Genomic DNA, 18,954 nt, shown 5'->3' with positions numbered 1-18,954 from the left:
GTCTCTGGGGGGAAAGGTAGTCAAAGAAAAGAGAAATACATTAATTTTTTAATAATAAGAAATGTCTCCCACTGGACAAATTACGAAAGGATTATTCAATGATGAGCATGATTAACTCAACTCACTACACCCGAGTTCCAAAAAACTAGGACAAGGATAAGACTGGGAGACAAGCGGGCAGAGATTACCAGAAAGACTGGCCATTGTACTGGTTACGCTGCTTATTCTTTGTTTGCCCCCTTCCACCTTAAGAGTCCCCATTACGTTCTATGCCCATCTCTGCCCTATTCACTTCCCTAGGAGGCTGAGCTCCACAGGTTACCCTCTGTCTTCCACTTGGGTTTGGTCAAGACGAGGTATCAGCAGGAAATCAGAGGGTGGGAAAAGAGAGAAGTTGGGGTATTTATACCTCCCTGACAAGCTCAGTCCCTGACAACTCCAAACCTCACCAGGCTATGGTTACCCTGATCCCTCCCCTGACCCTTTAGTCCTGGGAGAATTCATAGCTTTTTGATATTGTGAGTCCTGGGATACCTCTCCATCACTTCTTGATTTTTTTGGTTTCCTTCATTATCTTCACCCATACCTCTGTGGACCAGGTCATTAAGCTACTATTACAAAATTCTTTTTAGCAAACCCTTTTGAGGGTGCCATCTCTTTTCTCCCTTGACCCTGACCTAAATACCTATGGAGAGTTTTAGGGCAATAAGTACTCCAATAAAGGGTATTTTCTCTCATAATTCCTATCACTCTATAGCACAAGGGATGTATGGGAGACTGAGTAATTACATATTAGCTCACAACACTATCTCTCCCCTTACTGCCGTGCATCCTGACTGACCTTGGAGACAAAACGGCACAGATCTAAAGGATGTAGCAAGGACCAAGGTCAGCGTAGATCAGTAGATACTTGCAGGATTAACACTGTTTGCATTCCAATGACCGCCTGAATATATTTAAGATAAAGCTACAGTACATGTTTCACATTGGGGATTGGCAACAAATAGCTGTAGACTACATTCTGAAAAAATAAGTATTTTCACATGTGTTGTGGGCCATTTCTAATCTCAGCATCAAAGTCAGGTCCATCTGCACGTTTCCAATCTTTGATCCTACCCATAACCTCCTCAGCAAGTCCTTCCCTGGCTACCTTATCTTAGTAGGGTGTTCCACACCAGCCCATTATTACCACACCAAGTTCATTTCCCCTGAACATGCATTACAATTTGTGCTTCTATTTTTTTCTTTACTTGTTATTACTCAAATTCTCCATTAGACTGTAAATTCCATCAGGGCAAGGGACAGTTTTCTAGGACCTAGAAGGCCCTTAATAAATATTTCTTCAGTGAATAAATGGTGAAAAACAGGAGTGACACAAAATGCAAAAACCATCATGTTTATGGGTGGTGGACCTTATATGGCGGACTTTGTAGTCAAAACATACTTTTCAGATCTCGCTCCCTTGTAGTGTATACAAGGATGCTCGCTGTGTTTGAGGCTCTAAATATCTCTAACGAGGAGACTTCAAGTCTGAGTGTGTTTGCCTTACTTAAAACAGCATTCAGCACAGCCCCAAACACAGATGGGCGCTTCATAATATTACTGAAGAATGATGACACTGAGGATTATTTAATACCTCCTCATGGGGTGGAGACAGACCTTGGGCCACAAACATAGCGTGAATGTGCTTTACTTCTCAAATAATCTGAAGCAAAATTATTTCATCTGCAACCACAAATCAGACACATTCAGAATGACAAAGCCCCAAAAGAATGCCATTTTCAAGACTGAAACTGTATTATTCTGGGGTAAATGGAATCCTTGTTTCAGTGATACTGTAAGAGCAGAAATTAAAGATACTAAAAGTCTTCCCTCGGGGAACAACTGTTATCTGTGAACAATGAAAGTTTGTCTGAATAATTCATCAGCTTCAACGATGCAGGCCCCCCTTATTGGGGAATTCCAGGAGTTTGGGCAAGTGCATCATTGAATGTGTCTCAGCCACTCCGTTGCCATTCTGCCAGGGACTGGCATTTATGGGTACATTCCTATGATTTTATTAATTAAAAAAAATAACCTATATGGGAAACCACTGTCAAGATAAAATTTTGAGGGTGCATTTATTTTACTAAGAAGAAAGAAGCTTATAAAGCGTCCATCATGAGAATCCACCTGGGACTCCACAAGAGATCACATACCCAAAACAAATCACCACGTCAGAGCCCCACAGAATTCTGAATCCCAACCAGCAAGCATGAATAATCCTTTTAAATGGTCACTTACATATCAGAACAGGTCCTTTGTGAAATTTCTAAGCAAGGCCTCTGGTTTCTGACCGAAACAGAGATTTATTGGGAAGGGGGGATGAAGTGAAATCAAGAACTACTGGGAAATTTCCACGAGAAAAGAGGACAAATGGTTTTTGTTGTCAGAATAAAACCAGCCTCTCCTGGCCAGGGTACGGAAAGCTGCTGACTACCCCACAGGAGAGTTGAGCAATATTTTCAACTGGTTTCTCAGGGACCATCCTGATTAAGTTGTAGTTATGGGGCAGATGCAATAGTTTCAAATCCTGGGTTGCTGTCTTATTAGCTGTGTAACCTTGTACAAGTCACTTAACCTCTCTGATAACTGGTTCAACATCTTTAATATGTTGAGAGTTAATGCCTACCCAATTACCTTACTAAATTATTGCAAAAATCAAGTGAGTTCAAATTTCCGAAAGTTCTTTCTAAATTATAAGATTCTGTATAAGTGGAAGGTGTTATTAAATACGCTCGCACAATATTAAATACCCCACATAGGACTCAGAAGCCTCTATGACTCTGGGTTCTCCATTTCTAGAGATGGTCTGGTTTTTGCTTTGCTCTCTACAGTTTCACTGAATTTTTTTTTTTTTTTTTTTAAAGAAAGATATAAACAAAGGCAAAGGGGAAAAAATGGAATCATACGTCCTACTTTTTGGTGCTGCTAGGCAAGAATTTTAGGCTGACGCTTGGTTCATCACCATGACTTGATATCAATATCACCTGAGGGATAGAAGTAAAATAGGGAGCATCCCAAAGGCATGTGATTCATCTCCCCACTGATGGAAGAAGAAAACATCAATTTACAGGAACCAGTTATATTTCTAATTACTAGCAGCAAACAACTGGAAAACTAAAGTTATAAAACTATTCCATTTACAATAGCATGAAAAGATATAAAATACTCATGAATCAATTTAACAAAAATTGTGTAAGACTTCCACACTAAACTACAAAACATACGTAAGAGAAATTAACCTACAAAGTATGCAAAAGAAATTAAAGAAAACTAAATAAATTGAGACCTATATCACATTCACGGACTAGAAATCTCAATATTATTAAAATGCAATTCTTCCTAAATTTCTCTATGGATTCAACACAATCTCAATCAAAATCTCAACAGGCTCTGGTAAAAAAATGACAAGTTGATTCTAAAATGTACATAGAAATGCAAAGGACCTAAGATACATAACTTTGTCTATATGGAGAAAAAGAAAATAGAGTTGGAGGAGTCACCTGATTTAAATATCTACTTTAAAACTCCAATAATCAAGACAATGTAATATTGGCATAGGGATAGACAACAGATTAATGGGACAGAAGGGAGAATCTTGAAATAGACCCACATATATATGGTCAACTGATTTTTAACAAACGCATCAAGGGAAAAGTAAATTGTTTTCAATAACAACTGGATATGGGGAAAAAGTGAACCTCACACAAAAATTAATTCAAAATCGGGACTTCCCTGGTGGCACAGTGGTTAAGAATCTGCCTGCCAATGCAGGGGACACGGGTTCAAGCCCTGGTCCAGGAATATCCCACATGCTGCGGAGCAGCTAAGCCTGTGTGCCACAACTACTGAGCCCACGCTCTAGAGCCCGCTGGCCACAACTACTGAGCCCGCGTGCCACAACTACTGAAGCCCGTGCACCTAGAGCCCATGCTCCACAGCAAATGGAAGCCACCACAATGAGAAGCCCACACACCACAACAAAGAGTAGCCCCCACTCACCACAACTAGAGAGAAAGCCTGCACGCAGCAACGAAGACCCAATGCAGCCAAAAATTAATTAATTAATTTTCAAAAATTAATTCAAAATCATCATAGACTTAAATGTAAAAATTAAAACTACAATGATTCTAGAAGAAAACATAGGAAAAACATCTTTTTGACCTTTGGGTAAGCAAAGATTTCCTATAGAGGATAAAAAAAAGTATATACCAACTATATAAGAAAAAAAAATTAGCCATCATCAAAATTGAAAACTTATGCTCATCAAAAGACACCATTAAGAAAAAAAAATGGTTCTGAAGAACCTAGGGGCAGGACAGGAATAAAGACACAGACATAGAGCATGGACTTGAGGACGTGGGGAGGGGGAAGGGTAAGCTGGGACGAAGTGAGAGAGTGGCATGGACTTATATACACTACCAAATGTAAAATAGATAGCTAGTGGGAAGCAGCCACATAGCACAGGGAGATCAGCTTGGTGCTTTGTGACCACCTAGAGGGGTGGGATAGGGAGGGTAGGAAGGAGACGCAAGAGGAAGGAGATATGGGGATATATGTATACGTATAGCTGATTCACTTGTTATAAAGCAGAAACTAACACACTATTGTAAAGCAATTATACTCCAATAAAGATGTTAAAAAAAATAAAGAATTTGAAAAGGAAAGTGAAAGACAGGGGGAAAATGTTTGTAATACATATATCTGACAAAAGACTTATTATCCAGGGAAATCCCTGGTGGTCCAGTGGTTAGGACTCTGTACTCTCACTGCCAAGGGCCTGCTTTCAGTCTCTGGTCAGGGAACTAAGAAAGATCCCACAAGCCGGCGGCGTGGCCAAAAGAAAAAAAAAAGATGTATTATCCAGAATATATAAAGAACTTCTATAAATCAATAACAAAAAGACAAACAGTGCATTTTTAATTGAGCAAATACATTTTGAACCCGTATGTAACAGAAGAGCTCACAAGTGGACAATAAGCATATGAAAATGAGCTCAACATCACTAGAACGATGTAAATCTAAACCAAAATAAGATAATACTTTGCATTCACTAGAATGGTTAAAATAAAAAAGACTGATGACACCAAATGTTGTTGAGGATATGAAGCAACTAGAACTCTCACACATTGCAAATAGGAGTACATGATGGAAAATAGCTTGGCAGTTTCTTGTAAAATTAAACATACATCTACCCTACAATCAGGATTCTACTCCTAGATATTAACTAAAGAAATGTAGATGTGTCCACAAAAAGACATGTAAGAATGCTTATAATGGCATGATTCATAGTAGCTAATAAGTGGAAACAACCCAAATGTTCATCAAGAGGAGACTGGAAAAGTAAACTGTGATATATTCATACATTGGCATACTACACTGCAACAGAGGAGGATGAACTAGTGACAGACGCAATGGATGTGGATGAATCAAAAAATATATATTAAATGAAAAAAACAGTAACAAACGAGTACATAGTATATGACTCTATTTATGTGAAGTTCAAGAACAGGCAAAACCTAAATACAGCAGCAGAAATTATGACAATGGTTGCCTAAGGGGTATTGCAAGGATGATGGGGGAACTATAGGGGGTGATGGGAATGTTCTATATCTTATTCTGGATGGTTGTTACCCAGATGTATACATTTTTCAAAACTCATTGAATTGTAGCCTTAAGATTATTCATTTCACTGCATATAAAATTTACTTAATGAATGATTCAATGAATGGTAACACCATGCAGAGATAACCACACAAATCCAGAAGGTGGGATTCTGCAGGACAACTGGTCAGGTCTCTTCAAAAATTACTGTCATTAAGTAAAAGATAAAGGGATTGTGGTAGATTATAAAAGACTTAAGAGATGTAACAACCAGATGCAATGTATGGTGTTAGACAGGATGCTGCTTCGGGCAAACCCTCTATTAAAGACATTCTGGGGACACTCGGAGGAAATTTTAATATGATCTTGGTTTTAGATGACATAAAAATGTATTAATACAAAGTGGGAGATTGTTGATAGAAAAAAAACAAGTTACAAGGCAGTCTGTACTTTCAGATCTCCTTTTGGTTTTTACAAAAAGGCAAATATATATTATATATTGTGTATATTATATATGATTTAGAACTATGTATGTATATTATATATGTATATAAAGAGAGCCAATAAGGAATATACATTTATCAATTAACATAAGTAAGTCAGGCAGAGAGATATGATGTTTACATTTTCTTATTTTTCTGTGTTTTCTAACTTTCCACTATAAACAAATACTGCTTCCACAATAATATATGTTGCTTGAAAATATTAGTCTCTGAAATTCACTGTTTTATAAGACAAGGTAAAAGATGGATGGATAGCGCCAGGAGAAAGAAACCTCAGACTGTTCTATCTACTAAGTGAGTCTCCTATTGGGCATTTTCCATGAGTATCTTATTTCATTCTCACAACAAACCTATGATGTATCTTCCCCGTTTTTAAATAACTGATGATGATACAAATGAGCATTTTAACATAATATTACCTGACCTCAAGACTCATGTTCTTTCCACCTCACTTACATATTTAGTAAGTTTTCTTACTAAACATTTGTGAAATATTTACAATGAACCAGGCATTCTGTTACATGTTTTACAAGAATCACCTCAATCCTACCTCATAGCAATCCATGTAAGGATGATACTGTTATAACCCTCGTTTTAAAAATAAGAAAACAGAGGCACAGAAATCAAATAAGTCCCCCAAGTTCCCAACAGCTAAAAAGTAGCAGAACCAAGAATCAAGTTCAGGCCACCTGATTCTTCACACGCCTACCCACTATACTACAGCATGTCTCTAAGTTCCCATGCTTTCAACAAGTTCCCAGTGGAGTAGGGGAGTATAAGTGACAGCTACCAGCAAAGGGAACATTGATATCAGAGGCCTGCCATGAAGGCTTTCATGGTGACATCCTTGCTTACCTGTCCAGGGCTGTGCTGGTGGGCATACTCCTCCCAAATCCTCGGACCCCCATCTGACGGAAATACGGAATGCAAGAGAGGTTGGCGGCAATGATGGCCAGGGAGTCGGAAGGGCTCACGAAGAAGCCATTTTGGCCTAGGATCATATAACGGTCCTGTGGGAAAGAATGTGTGAAAATGTTCAGGCAAAGGCATCTGCCGCCAGCAGCCCATTCCCATCATCACTACAAGCCACTTTACTGCCATTCCACATTTAAACAACATAAAACAACTTGAATGAAGCCAAAGAGGGCATGGGAAACCAAGATCTCTGAACATTATAGGGCCCACGATCTTGACATGACTGGGAATATATCCCACCTGTCGAAATGTGGACGACTTCCTCAGGCTTCAGTAGCCTCTATATTCTTAATTCACACTTTCCCCCAAACATAATGGAGAACAGAGGTTATTGCTAAAATAGCTCGCTTCTTAACATGGTGATTTCAACAAAATCAGCCATAATAAAGACATATTGCATGCATTTTTTAAAAAAAGAAATAACCTCTTTATAACATAAGCTTTTACTTGAAAGAAGAAAAGTAATGGCTATTTAAGCGCAATACTCGGCCATTAGATAGAAGGGCAGATGCAGAGCCAGTTAGGGCTCATATGCCCCATACATGTCAGCCCCAGAGGTATCCAATAGCTCTCTGGTTTCCAGTGCTTGGCTCATTATATAGCAAAAGGACCAGCATGCAGAAAACTTTCCTACTTACCCCATCAGCATCAAATGCAGCTCCAAACCCATATTCCCCTCCTTTCATAGCTTCCAGAAGGGTCGTTGCATATGTCAGGTTGGGGTCAGGATGCTGCCCTCCAAAATCTTCCAGGGGAACACAGTTGATTGCAGAATTGGCTGGGGCCCCCAGCTCATCACACAGGACTTTTCTCACATAGGGTCCCATAACTGAAAAAAATACACAGCAATATGAGATCTTTGCAGAACCTCTGCCCCCCCCGCCCCCGCAACCAAGGGTGTTATGCTCTGCTTAGAACAAGAAGGTGACTTAATAGCACAAGAAAAAAAAAGATAAATTCTACAAGTTTTCTCAAGACACAACACAGAATAATATTTACTTCAACTACTGCTCATTGAGCAACTGCTATGTGCCAGTGACTGTGTCAGGCATATAGAAGTTGTATTCAATAATCCAGTTCCATGAAATTTCTCTCCAAAACTTATCTAAAATATTGCCAGGAATAAATCAACTACCTAACAATGATTTATTGACTGTTACTTTTTATGTACGAAAAGCTTCAGCTGAATATATGCAAAAGCACTAACAGGCCCTAGCAACATTCTTTGTCTCTACAGTTGTTTTAACTCTGCCAAGTGTATAATTAAACACTGTAAAACACTGAAGCATATAAAACTAAACACGTTTTACAAAATAAATGTTAAGGAGTTGTGTTTTCCAGTTCAACACACAGCCGTGGAGTGCCTAACACGGAACTCCTATGTGAAGAATGGAGGGCATCAAGGGACGCAAAGCACCCAATTCCGACACTACTGGGCTCTCAATCTAGCAGTGGGATGAGTCACATCTACAGGTGAGTGACTGCAATGGTAAGACTAGTTCTATTCAATGTATATTTATGAAATAATATGATCCAATGGCTTGAAAGAAGAAATGACCACAGGCAAGGCTTCAAGAAGAAGGCAGCATTTCTGGGAGGACTTGGAAGAATATAAATTTGACAGGAGTGAGGACGCCATCCAAATGGAAAGAACACTATAAGCAAGGGAACGGAGCCTGGGGTAGAACATACAGCAAGCACACTTGGGGATCAGCACATAATCCTGTTGGCTGAAATATATCAAAGTACTGCTTTCCATTTATTTTCCACTAATACAATTCAAACCTCAAAGAGTGAACATCTTTTGATTTTTCCTGCCCAGCACCCCTTTCCCCTTCCTCCAGTAGCAGCATCTTGGGTTTCCTTTGGAGAACCAATCCTTTTCCCATCTCAGTTCATGTGATCAGGATGTGGCTAAACCCTACTTACCCTAAGGCTGGGGAGGTGACCTAGGTCTGCCACTCAGTATCCTCCATCCCTCAACCAGAGTGACTGATTCAGAGACGAACGCACAGTACAAGCTAGGCAATGAGGCTCAAATCCAAAACATCGCTCAAACTGTTTGGAAAGAGAAGCTGTCTTCCCTCTAGGCCAGATAAAGCTAAGGTAAGAAACTGAAAGAGCCTTTTCTGGGGAAAAGAACCAGCCCAATAGGAAAAAGCAAAACAGCCCAGCCAGAAGACCTCTGAGTGAAGCCCTTGGAAGATAAGTTCCACACATGGGCTCAGAGCTCCCAACAAAATTTTTAGTACCTCCCTCTTAAACATGCCAGGCAGCCAAAGACCACCAAACTTTTGAGGAATGCATCTAACATGAGACCAAAACAAAGAGAGTAAAGAGCAACCTGGAGAAAGCAGAAACTACACAGAGAGAAAAAATATTTTAAAGTATATTTCAGTCATATCCTAATAGAGATCAACAAGATGTGACAGAATGGCTAAAACTGAAGAGACTGACAATATCAAGTGTTGGTGAGGACATGGAGAAACTGAAGCCTTCATACTCTGCTGGTATTGCAAACGGTACACTTTGGAAAACAGTTTGGCAGTTTCTTATTAAACATATACATCATATGACCCAGCATTTCCACTCCTGGGTATTTATCCATCCAAGACAAAGGAAATCATATATCCCCATAAAGAACTTGTTCATAAATCTTTATAGCAGCTTTGTTTTGTAGTAGCCAAAACGTAAAAATAACCCTAATTGTATCAACTGGTGAATGGATAAACAATAAGTAGTACATCCTTACTATGGAATACTACTCAATAGTAACAAGGAATAACTACTGATATATACAACACCATGAAGGCATCTCTAAAACATTATGGTGAGTGAAAGAAGCCTGAAGAAAAAGGCTACATATTGTATGCTTCCATTTATATGGCTTTCTGGAAAAGGCAAAACTGGGGGGGCGTGGTGGACAAAAAGCAGATGAGTGATTGCCAGGGACTAGGGGAAGGAGGAGGGGTAAGACTATAAAGAGCCGCAACAGAACTTGTGGAAGTGAGAGAAATATTCCATATCTTGATTGTCAGAGTGGTTACATGACTATATATGTTTGTCAATCCTCATGAAACTGTATACCAACAAGGTATCAATTTTACTACATATAAATTATATACCTCAGTAAACCTGACTTATTAAAAAAAGATATGGCATTCATGAAAGATGAATAGGAAGCTATTTTTAAAAAGAGATTATTTGGAAAACAAAACAAAAGTTTTGGGAAATTAAAAATATGATAGTGGAATGAAAAACTTAATGGAAAGACTTGGAGATAAAGCTGAGGAAATCTCCCAGAAAGTAGCAAAAAACGAAGAGAAAGAAAATGGGTGGTGGGGGAAAGAATAGGATAATTAAAGGATCAGTCAAGTAGGGCCAATATCTAAACAACAGCCATTCTGGAAAGAAAGGAAAGAGAAAATAATGGAGGAAATCATCCAAGAAGTAATGCAAGAAAATTTCCCAGAATTAAAGGACACAAGTTTCTAGATTAAGAGGACTTTCCAAGTTCTCAGCACAATAGAGGAAAACAGTCTCACACTAAGACTCATCATTGTGAAAAGAAGGAACACTGAAGATATGTCGAAGGCCCTAAAAGCCTCCAGAAAAGAACAGAGAAAGATTTCCCGCCATAGATTAAAAATCAGAACAGCATCAGATTTCTCGAGTTCAGTAGTAATAGCTAGAAGACAATGGAGCAATGCCCTCAAACTTCTGAAGAAAAATAATATCCAACCTAGATTTCTATATCCAGATAAATAGCAATTCAGAGTGAGCACAGAAAAAAGGCATTTTCAGATATACAATGACTCAAAACATTTACCTCCCATGAGCTTTCTCTCACAGAGTTCCTGGAGAACTTGTTCCTCCAAAATGTAGGAGTAAATCAAGAAAGTGGAAGACAAAGGATCCAGAAATAGGAGAGTCACCATAAGAAAGGGGTAAAGGGAATTACAGGATGATGCTAAGTGGAGATTCCAGGACAACAGCAGCTCACAGAGCAACCAGTGCAGAGCAGAGGAGATCCCAGGTCTCCAGGAAAATGAAGTGAGAGAAGATTTAGACACTGGGAGGATATGAGGGTTAAGAGTGGTAAATACACTTCACAAAACCTAAACAGTGAGAAAACAAGACAATTACTAATTCCACAGAAGAAGTTGTTCTGTAAGGAAAATATAATTACAGTATTTTTCATGGCTCAGCAGTGTTATGATAATGTAGACAGTAGATACCGATCTTCCCAAAACGATGATATAATTAGTTTAAGGAAGTGTGCTTGGATTTAGTGACCGGAGAGGGTGAAAAAGAGCTACAACCTCATCTTCCATGGTATGAAGTCAGTAATGCTCCAAACTGAAAAATCAACAAGGAGCATTATAATCATAGTATTTAGTAACAGGAAGATCAATACTTTAAAAAAAAACACTGAAAGAGTTAAAAAAAAAAAAGGTAGCCTCTGAAAAGTAGGAAATTGGGGGAAGGAGTTGGGAATGGATTTTTTCATAATAAACTTTGAACTATTTGACCTTTTAAACTGTGTACGTATCAAAAACAATTTTGAGGGCTTCCCTGGTGGCGCAGTGGTTGAGAGTCCGCCTGCCGAAGCAGGGGACACGGGTTCATGCCCCGGTCCGGGAAGATCCCACATGCCGCGGAGTGGTTGGGCCCGTGAGCCGTGGCCGCTGAGCCTGCGCGTCCGGAGCCTGTGCTCCGCAACGGGAGAGGCCACAGCAGTGAGAGGCCCGCGTACCACAAAAAAAAAAAAAAAAAAAAAAAAAAAAAAAAAATTTTAATAACTACAGTTTTGCTATCTCCACTCTAACAGGCATAGCCTCAAAACCTTTTGTTCAAGCTTTGTTTTCATTTGCATCAAAAGAGAGAAATTAGAGCCCTGAAGTTTTCCAGAGCATCCCAAATACCTGAACACACACACACACACACACACTGTATGAATATCTATAAATCCAGCCTTCCTCTTAATCCCAGAAACCCAACACACACTGAGGTCTCCTTTACCATTTCTTGCCCACCACTTGGTAGGAGAACACGCATTTACCTCCGTGCATGGCATCAATTCGGATCTTCAGTTGGCTGGGCCCAGTCAGCAAACTCTTGATGGCATTAAAGTCAAAGATGGTCCGAAGGAGGTTGAGATAGATATCCACTGGGTCCACTATCTCCACTAAGGATAGGAAAGCAAAAGGAGACACCAGTGACTACCCATGAAGAATACTTGGAAGCATAAAAATGCATGAAATTAGGATCACAATCACATCATAACACCACACATTTACGTGGGAAGCGAAGTAACCATTTGCAGACAAAATCACAAATTAAAGCACAATCAAGATGCTGCAAAGTTTGCAGGTGATCGAAAGGTGTGAAAAATCTCAAGTTATAAATTCTTCTTTGCAAGTGAAAAAAATCAACCACAAGAATAAAGTAGTTAAGATAAAACTATGCCTACTGTCCCTACTCCCACCTTCTTTCCCTCCCCCAAACTGCAACACCTCAATGCTAAGAGGCATCTTGGCACAGCCGGTTGCCTCTCCTGTGGGGAATGGCCAAAGAATGACTCAACTGGCCTGAAACAAATCAAGACGTGATCTCCGCAATGACCCCTACTTTCCAAATGCCATGGTGCCAACCAGATCCAGGTTCTGAATTGGTGGTGAAGGATATTTTTCTGAGTTTGTGTGAAGTCTCCTGCATGCCCAGTCTAGTACCAGTTTCAGGGTGAGCGCCAGCTATTTAGAAATCCTCATTAAACACAAATGTTCTCCAGTGTCCTGCACCACCCAATGACCAGGCATGCAAAACAAGTCTTTTCCACTTATTTCACAGATTCATAAAGCCCAGAATACATCACATTTTCAACCCTGGCAATCAGTACATAATTAATACTCAGAAAGTACTTTTCCTAGAAGTAATAAATATTTTATTTTAGGCACTAAAATTTGTCAACGAGCCCTGCTTTTTAAATTCGTAGTTAAATTTTGAAACTTACGTATGCTGTTTCTCAAATTTTTCAAAAAACATACTACTTTAGAATCCTGAAACACTTAAACCTGCACTAAAGATATTACCAATCCACCTTTAACAATTTTTAGTAAATCCAGGTGCAATAGTTGACGGATGAGATTTTATATGTAATATGAAGCTGTCCCTTCGTCTAGTCAAATACATGTCTAAAAATATTTTTTCTTGCACTTAAATCAAGGTAGTATGTGTGTCCATTCAAATATAATGTAATTACCATTTACAGAACACAGATAGTTTTTAATCATCTTTGGATATTTGGAGGATATTAATCTATAAGATAAATTAAAAGTTAATCTATATGAACTGTACATCTAAAAATGATTAACGAGATATACTTTACGTTACATATATTTTACCACAATAAAAAACTAATCTATAAAATAAAAGGTTATGGCTTGAAGTTTTACTCACTCTACAATTTAGGATATTTTTGGCAATTATTTCATTCTGGTTCTTTTCAGAAATTCCTGAATCACTTGTCTAAATACATTTGGTATTTATAGCAGATAACACATAGTACCAAACAGAAATGTAAAAAACAAGGAAGCAAGTAGAATTCCATGAAAACTGAAAGTTCACATCACATAGTTCATGCTCTTCATCCTTTAAGGTGAAATGTCAAAGACTGGTTTGTTTCCAATTAACTCAAGCCTTGCTCAACATTTAAAACAGCAAGAACACAGTACATAAATTATCCCAAATAATTATCTCCAAATTCTTCTTGGGAGCCAGGGAATGTCTCTATCTACCTCGTGGTATCTGTAGCATTATAGAAAACTCATCAAGCTAGCAATGTGCCTGGAGCAGTGGGCCTGAATCTGAGCTCACCAAACATTTGGGTCTCTTGGACAACAAATACAATTGTGAAGATACCATAAATAAATAAATAAAATTTCTTCTTGATGGTAATACCTGCTTTTTCTTAGTCATCTTATTTGCCAGTCCTTCTAAACATATGTAATCAAGTACACTTAAATCATTTGTTTAACATAAAATATCCCTTGCGGACTTCCCTGGTGGTACAGTGGTTAAGAATCCGCCTGCCAATACAGGGGACACTGTTTCAAGTCCTGGTGCGGGAAGATCCCACATGCTGCGGAGCAACTAAGCCCGTGCGCCACAACTACTGAGCCTGCACTCTAGAACCCGCGAGCCACAACTAATGAGCCCTGTGCCACAACTACTGAAGCCCGTGCACCTAGAGCCCGTGCTCTGCAACAAGAGCAGCCACCGCAATGAGAAGGCTGCGCACCGCAAGGAAGAGTAGCCCCCGCTCGCCACAACTAGAGAAAGCCTGCGTGCAACAACAAAGACTCAACACGGACATATACATACATACATACATACATAAATAAAATTTGAAAATAAATAAATAATATATCCCTTGCTTTTAGTTGTCAAGCGATTGTGCAAGCGTGTGTGTGTGTGTGTGTGTGTGTGCAAACTCTCAACTAGATTAGTAAAATCAGGAACTGTTGCTTCCAATAAATATCACATGGTTTTCAATTAATTTCTGCTCACTAGCTAAGCAAGCAATTGACTCAAAATCTTCCAAGTCAAATGTGGTAGAGTTGGCCCAGCACTGTGACTCCAAACAGTCCATTTCAAGCTCTTTTCTGTCCCTAAAATACCATGTGGCCATGAGCCAGGTATTTCACCTTTTTAACTAAATTAAATTACTTGTAAAATAAGGATACCATCTTAACACAAACTGGATTTAAGCTTATAGGGGCACTGAAGGAGTAAAAAATTGTTAGTTTTATTGCTACTTATATGCCTTCTAGGAAAGAAACAATAGGATAATATAAAGGGTGAAAAAATGATATGCATATCCATGGCATTAATGTTGTTATATGGTTCAATATTAATCTCCAAATTGAAAGGCTATAATGGAGGACTTAGAGGCTTTATTCATTCTATAGTACAGGATAATATTTTTTGACAGCTTCATCCCAGTTTTTCAATTCTTGAACCATTTTCCTAAATCCATTTGGTACTTTGTAAATTCCTTTGTAAAATCTCCTAACACGGAGTGTAATGTAGCACAGGTGATCATCAATTGTGCATTGAATCAACATGAACTGCGTGGTTCTGGCTTGGAAAAGAAATGCCTACCTTCCATGGGAAATTTTAATAACCCCACTACCTTTTAAGGTCTCTTCTTAATTATCTAAAGTATTTCGGTATGTTCACCTTAATTGCTTAGAAAAGCAAAGACACGTTTTGGCTCCACAGCCTATTCCTGGAACACTGTAAAAGAGTCAGCCATGAAATGTTCCCTATGCCAAAAATGATAGAGAGTTTGGAAAGTCGTTTTTGAAAGTTTGCCAGTTCTAAATATCTTGGCTGCCTTTATTTCTCTCTGCACCACACTCAGATTACATCTACTTATCAAGTGCCACTCCTGAGATTGATAATTCCATCACTTTCGTGTGTGCTTTTCCCTGAAGAAAAAACCAGAGTCACCCCCATCCACGGAGTTATTCTGATTTCTTCAAAATACTGTTTCTCTGTTACCTCTAAATGGTTTGAATTTGTTCTCCAGGTCAAACTCTTGTCTTCCTAGTCGAGACAGGTCGATTCGTAAATCAGGGCATATGGCGTATTCCTCGATTGTTTTGCTGATCTGATAGATTTTGTCTGAGACGACATCTGGCGCAGGACCTAAAATTTGAAAATAATGCACCACCGAAAATAAATCTGCTTAAAAATTAAATCAGAGAAATATTAGTTCCTCCACCACCAAGCAGGAGAAAGATTCATTTTTGCTCTAGACAATGGTCACCAGTTCACAGTTCGATGTACCTCGATATTTCTTATCCTTCCACTCTGGAGGAAACGTGTCCAGCCTCACCTGTTCCATGTAGGCCAATAACCCACATGTTGGTTTGTTTCAATCCACTTCTAAACAATGATATGTCTTCCCTAAAAATAGTCGCACACCTGCCAGGGAGACCTGGTTATGTCATCAGCTTTATTCAGGATATGAGACACAAACAGGATATGCATTTGACAGAACTGAGGGATTCCAGATTTTAACTGCAGCTTCCCAAGTGCACCTAGAGAAAGAAAATACGATTTCTACTCCCAGATCTGCTGCCTATTTGATGCATAAGCTGACCAGGATACATTATTTTCCCCAACTCACACTCTCTAGTGACTCCCAAGTTTTTAAAGTGAGGTTTAAAATATTTGATGCACTTCCTCACAAGGTCAAGCTGACAGTTAAGGTGAAGTGATAGGCTTTAAATGAACTGAACATGAAATCAATGGTTGTCCTCCTTTAATTTTTCTTTTCTTTTTAATTTTTATATCTTCATGCAAGCAACTTTAGGTTTTTTACGAGTTTGGGAATCAAATAAATAAGTAGATTGAAAGATCTAAAACATAAATAATTGATAACTTTGTATATTGATCTCACTCACCAGCTATATTATAACTTTCTACCGAACAGAAATTATTTCTTGATTTCTTTTATATCCCAGCGCTTAGAGCTACACTGCCCAATTCAATCGCTGCTAGCCACATGTGGCTCTTGAACATTTGAAATGTGACTAGTCAAACTGACATGTGCTGCAGTTACAAAATACACATCAAATTTTGAAGAGTTATAGAAAAACAGAATACATTACATTAATAATTTTTATAGTAACATGTTGAAGTGATAATATTTTGGATATATTAAGTTAAATAAAATATATTATTCATTTCACCTGCTTCTTTTTACTTTTTTAGGTAGCTACTAGAAAATTTTTAATTACAAATGTGGCTCACAATATCTTTCTTTTTTTTTTAACATCTTTATTGGAGTATAATTGCTTTACAATGGTGTGTTAGTTTCTGCTTTATAACAAAGTGAATCAACCATACATATACATATATCCCCATATCCCCTCCCTCTTGCGTCTCCCTCCCCCACTCCCTATCCCACCCCTCTATGTGGTCACAAAGCACCGAGCTGATCCCCCTGAGCTATGTGGCTGCTTCCCACTAGCTATCTATTTTACATTTGATAGTGTATATATGTCCATGCCACTCTCTCACTTCATCCCAGCTTACCCTTCCATCTCCCCGTGTCCTCAAGTCCATTCTCTATGTCTGTGTCTTTATTCCTGTCCTGCCCCTAGGTTCTTCAGAACCTTTTTTTTTTTTTTTTCCAGATATATGTGTTAGCATGCGGTACTTGTTTTTCTCTTTCTGACTTACTTCACTCTGTATGACAGACTCTAGGTTCATCCAGCTCACTACAAATAACAATTCCATTTCTTTTTATGGCTGAGTAATATTCCATTGTATATATGTACCACATCTTCTTTATCCATTCATCTGTCGATGGACACTTAGGTTGCTTGCATGTCCTGGCTATTGTAAATAGAGCTGCAATGAACATTGTGGTACATGACTCTTTTTGAATTATGGTTTTCTCAGGGTATATGCCCAGTAGTGGGATTGCTGGGTTGTATGGTAGTACTATTTTTAGTTTTTTAAGGAACCTCCATACTGTTCTCCATAGTGGCTGTATCAATTTACATTCCCACCAACAGTGCAAGAGGGTTCCCTTTTCTCTACACCCTCTCCAGCATTTACTGTTTGTAGATTTGTTGATGAGGGCCATTCTGACCGGTGTGAGGTGATACCTCATTGTGGTTCTGATTTGCATTTCTCTAATGATGTTGAGCATTCTTTCATGTGTTTGTTGGCAGTCTGTATATCTTCTTCGGAGAAATGTCTCCTTGGGTCTTCTGCCCATTTTTGGATTGGGTTGTTTGGTTTTTTTTGATGTTGAGCTGCATGAGCTGCTTCACAATATATTTCTATTGGACAGTGCTGCCTTAGAGCATAGCACTGTTACCATCTCCCAAAAGAGGTTCACTGAACATATAAAAAGGAATAATGACCAAACTCATCAAGTTGCATACCTTAAACGTGTGCCGGTTTTTTATATATCAATTACATCTCAATAAAGCGGGGGGAGAGGGGGGAAAGGAATAGCAATAGCACCATTTCAGTGGATAGAAAAGAGCCTAGTAGATTTTACCCACGTTTTCTCACATAGGAAAAGTGAAGACCACAAAGAAGTAAACATAGCCCTTCTCAGCTTCACTCCTTACCATTTTTTATTCTTTTGCAAAACTTAAAAAGTAAAGAGTGCTATTTACTTTTTGCATTTGTTTATGCTTGCCAGATGACACACGTCTATCTCTCTGCCTCCCAGGCACCACACTACGTTCTTGGGATGTTTCCATCACATTTTAAAAGTCTCCATCTGAGTTTGTTTGCCAAAGCACACTGATTTCCAAAAGCAACACTGATAACCTCTGAGTTCATCAGCATCCTCTGCATCCCTTCACATCTTCCCAGTTCTTGACATCTTCCACTCCAGTGACTTCCCTCTTCATTTTAGTCAATTCCTAGTACAGTCCTAGTACTGTCTTTTGATATGCTTCTTGCAAAAATATCAAATTTGAGTATCTTAATCCCACAAATTCCTAATCTTTCATCTACCCTACTTTGTACCCCTGTGAACCTGTTCCTCATTCCTATACTGATGCCCAACATCACTTGATTACTCCCAGGCCATCGGTCCATTTCATTTCACTGGTCTCTTATCCCAGAAGGACCCTATGGTCTAGCATTTGAGCCTTGCCTTTGTTAGTACAATAAGACAAGCCAACATTTGTTGAAACTTACACATACCACCTTTCACATCGTACGTGGAATTCAGCATTCACAAAAAGCAGATGAAGTAAGCATCATTAGTATCCTCATTTTCCAAATAAGG

General features: G+C 38.8%; 1 protein-coding gene across 3 annotated transcripts in view; it reads right to left on the bottom strand.

Moving 5' to 3' along the window:
- The window catches only part of PGM5 (phosphoglucomutase 5), a 192,064-nt gene that overhangs the window by 144,154 nt on the left and 28,956 nt on the right, over window positions 1–18,954 (bottom strand). For 2 of the 3 annotated variants that reach the window (XM_073806184.1, XM_033858146.2), the window contains exons 3-6: window positions 15,690–15,836; window positions 12,187–12,312; window positions 7,763–7,953; window positions 7,005–7,159 (exon numbers count right to left, since the gene is read on the bottom strand). In XM_073806184.1, the coding sequence (XP_073662285.1) occupies window positions 7,005–7,159; window positions 7,763–7,953; window positions 12,187–12,312; window positions 15,690–15,836 (619 nt within the window). The remainder of the gene's footprint in view (window positions 1–7,004; window positions 7,160–7,762; window positions 7,954–12,186; window positions 12,313–15,689; window positions 15,837–18,954) is intronic. The other variant, XM_073806185.1, reaches the window with a different exon arrangement.

This window comes from Tursiops truncatus, chromosome 6 (assembly GCF_011762595.2).
Source record: "Tursiops truncatus isolate mTurTru1 chromosome 6, mTurTru1.mat.Y, whole genome shotgun sequence".
Taxonomy (NCBI): domain Eukaryota; kingdom Metazoa; phylum Chordata; class Mammalia; order Artiodactyla; family Delphinidae; genus Tursiops; species Tursiops truncatus.
Note: the sequence above shows the minus strand (reverse complement) of the source record. Positions and strands in the feature narration are given on the sequence as shown.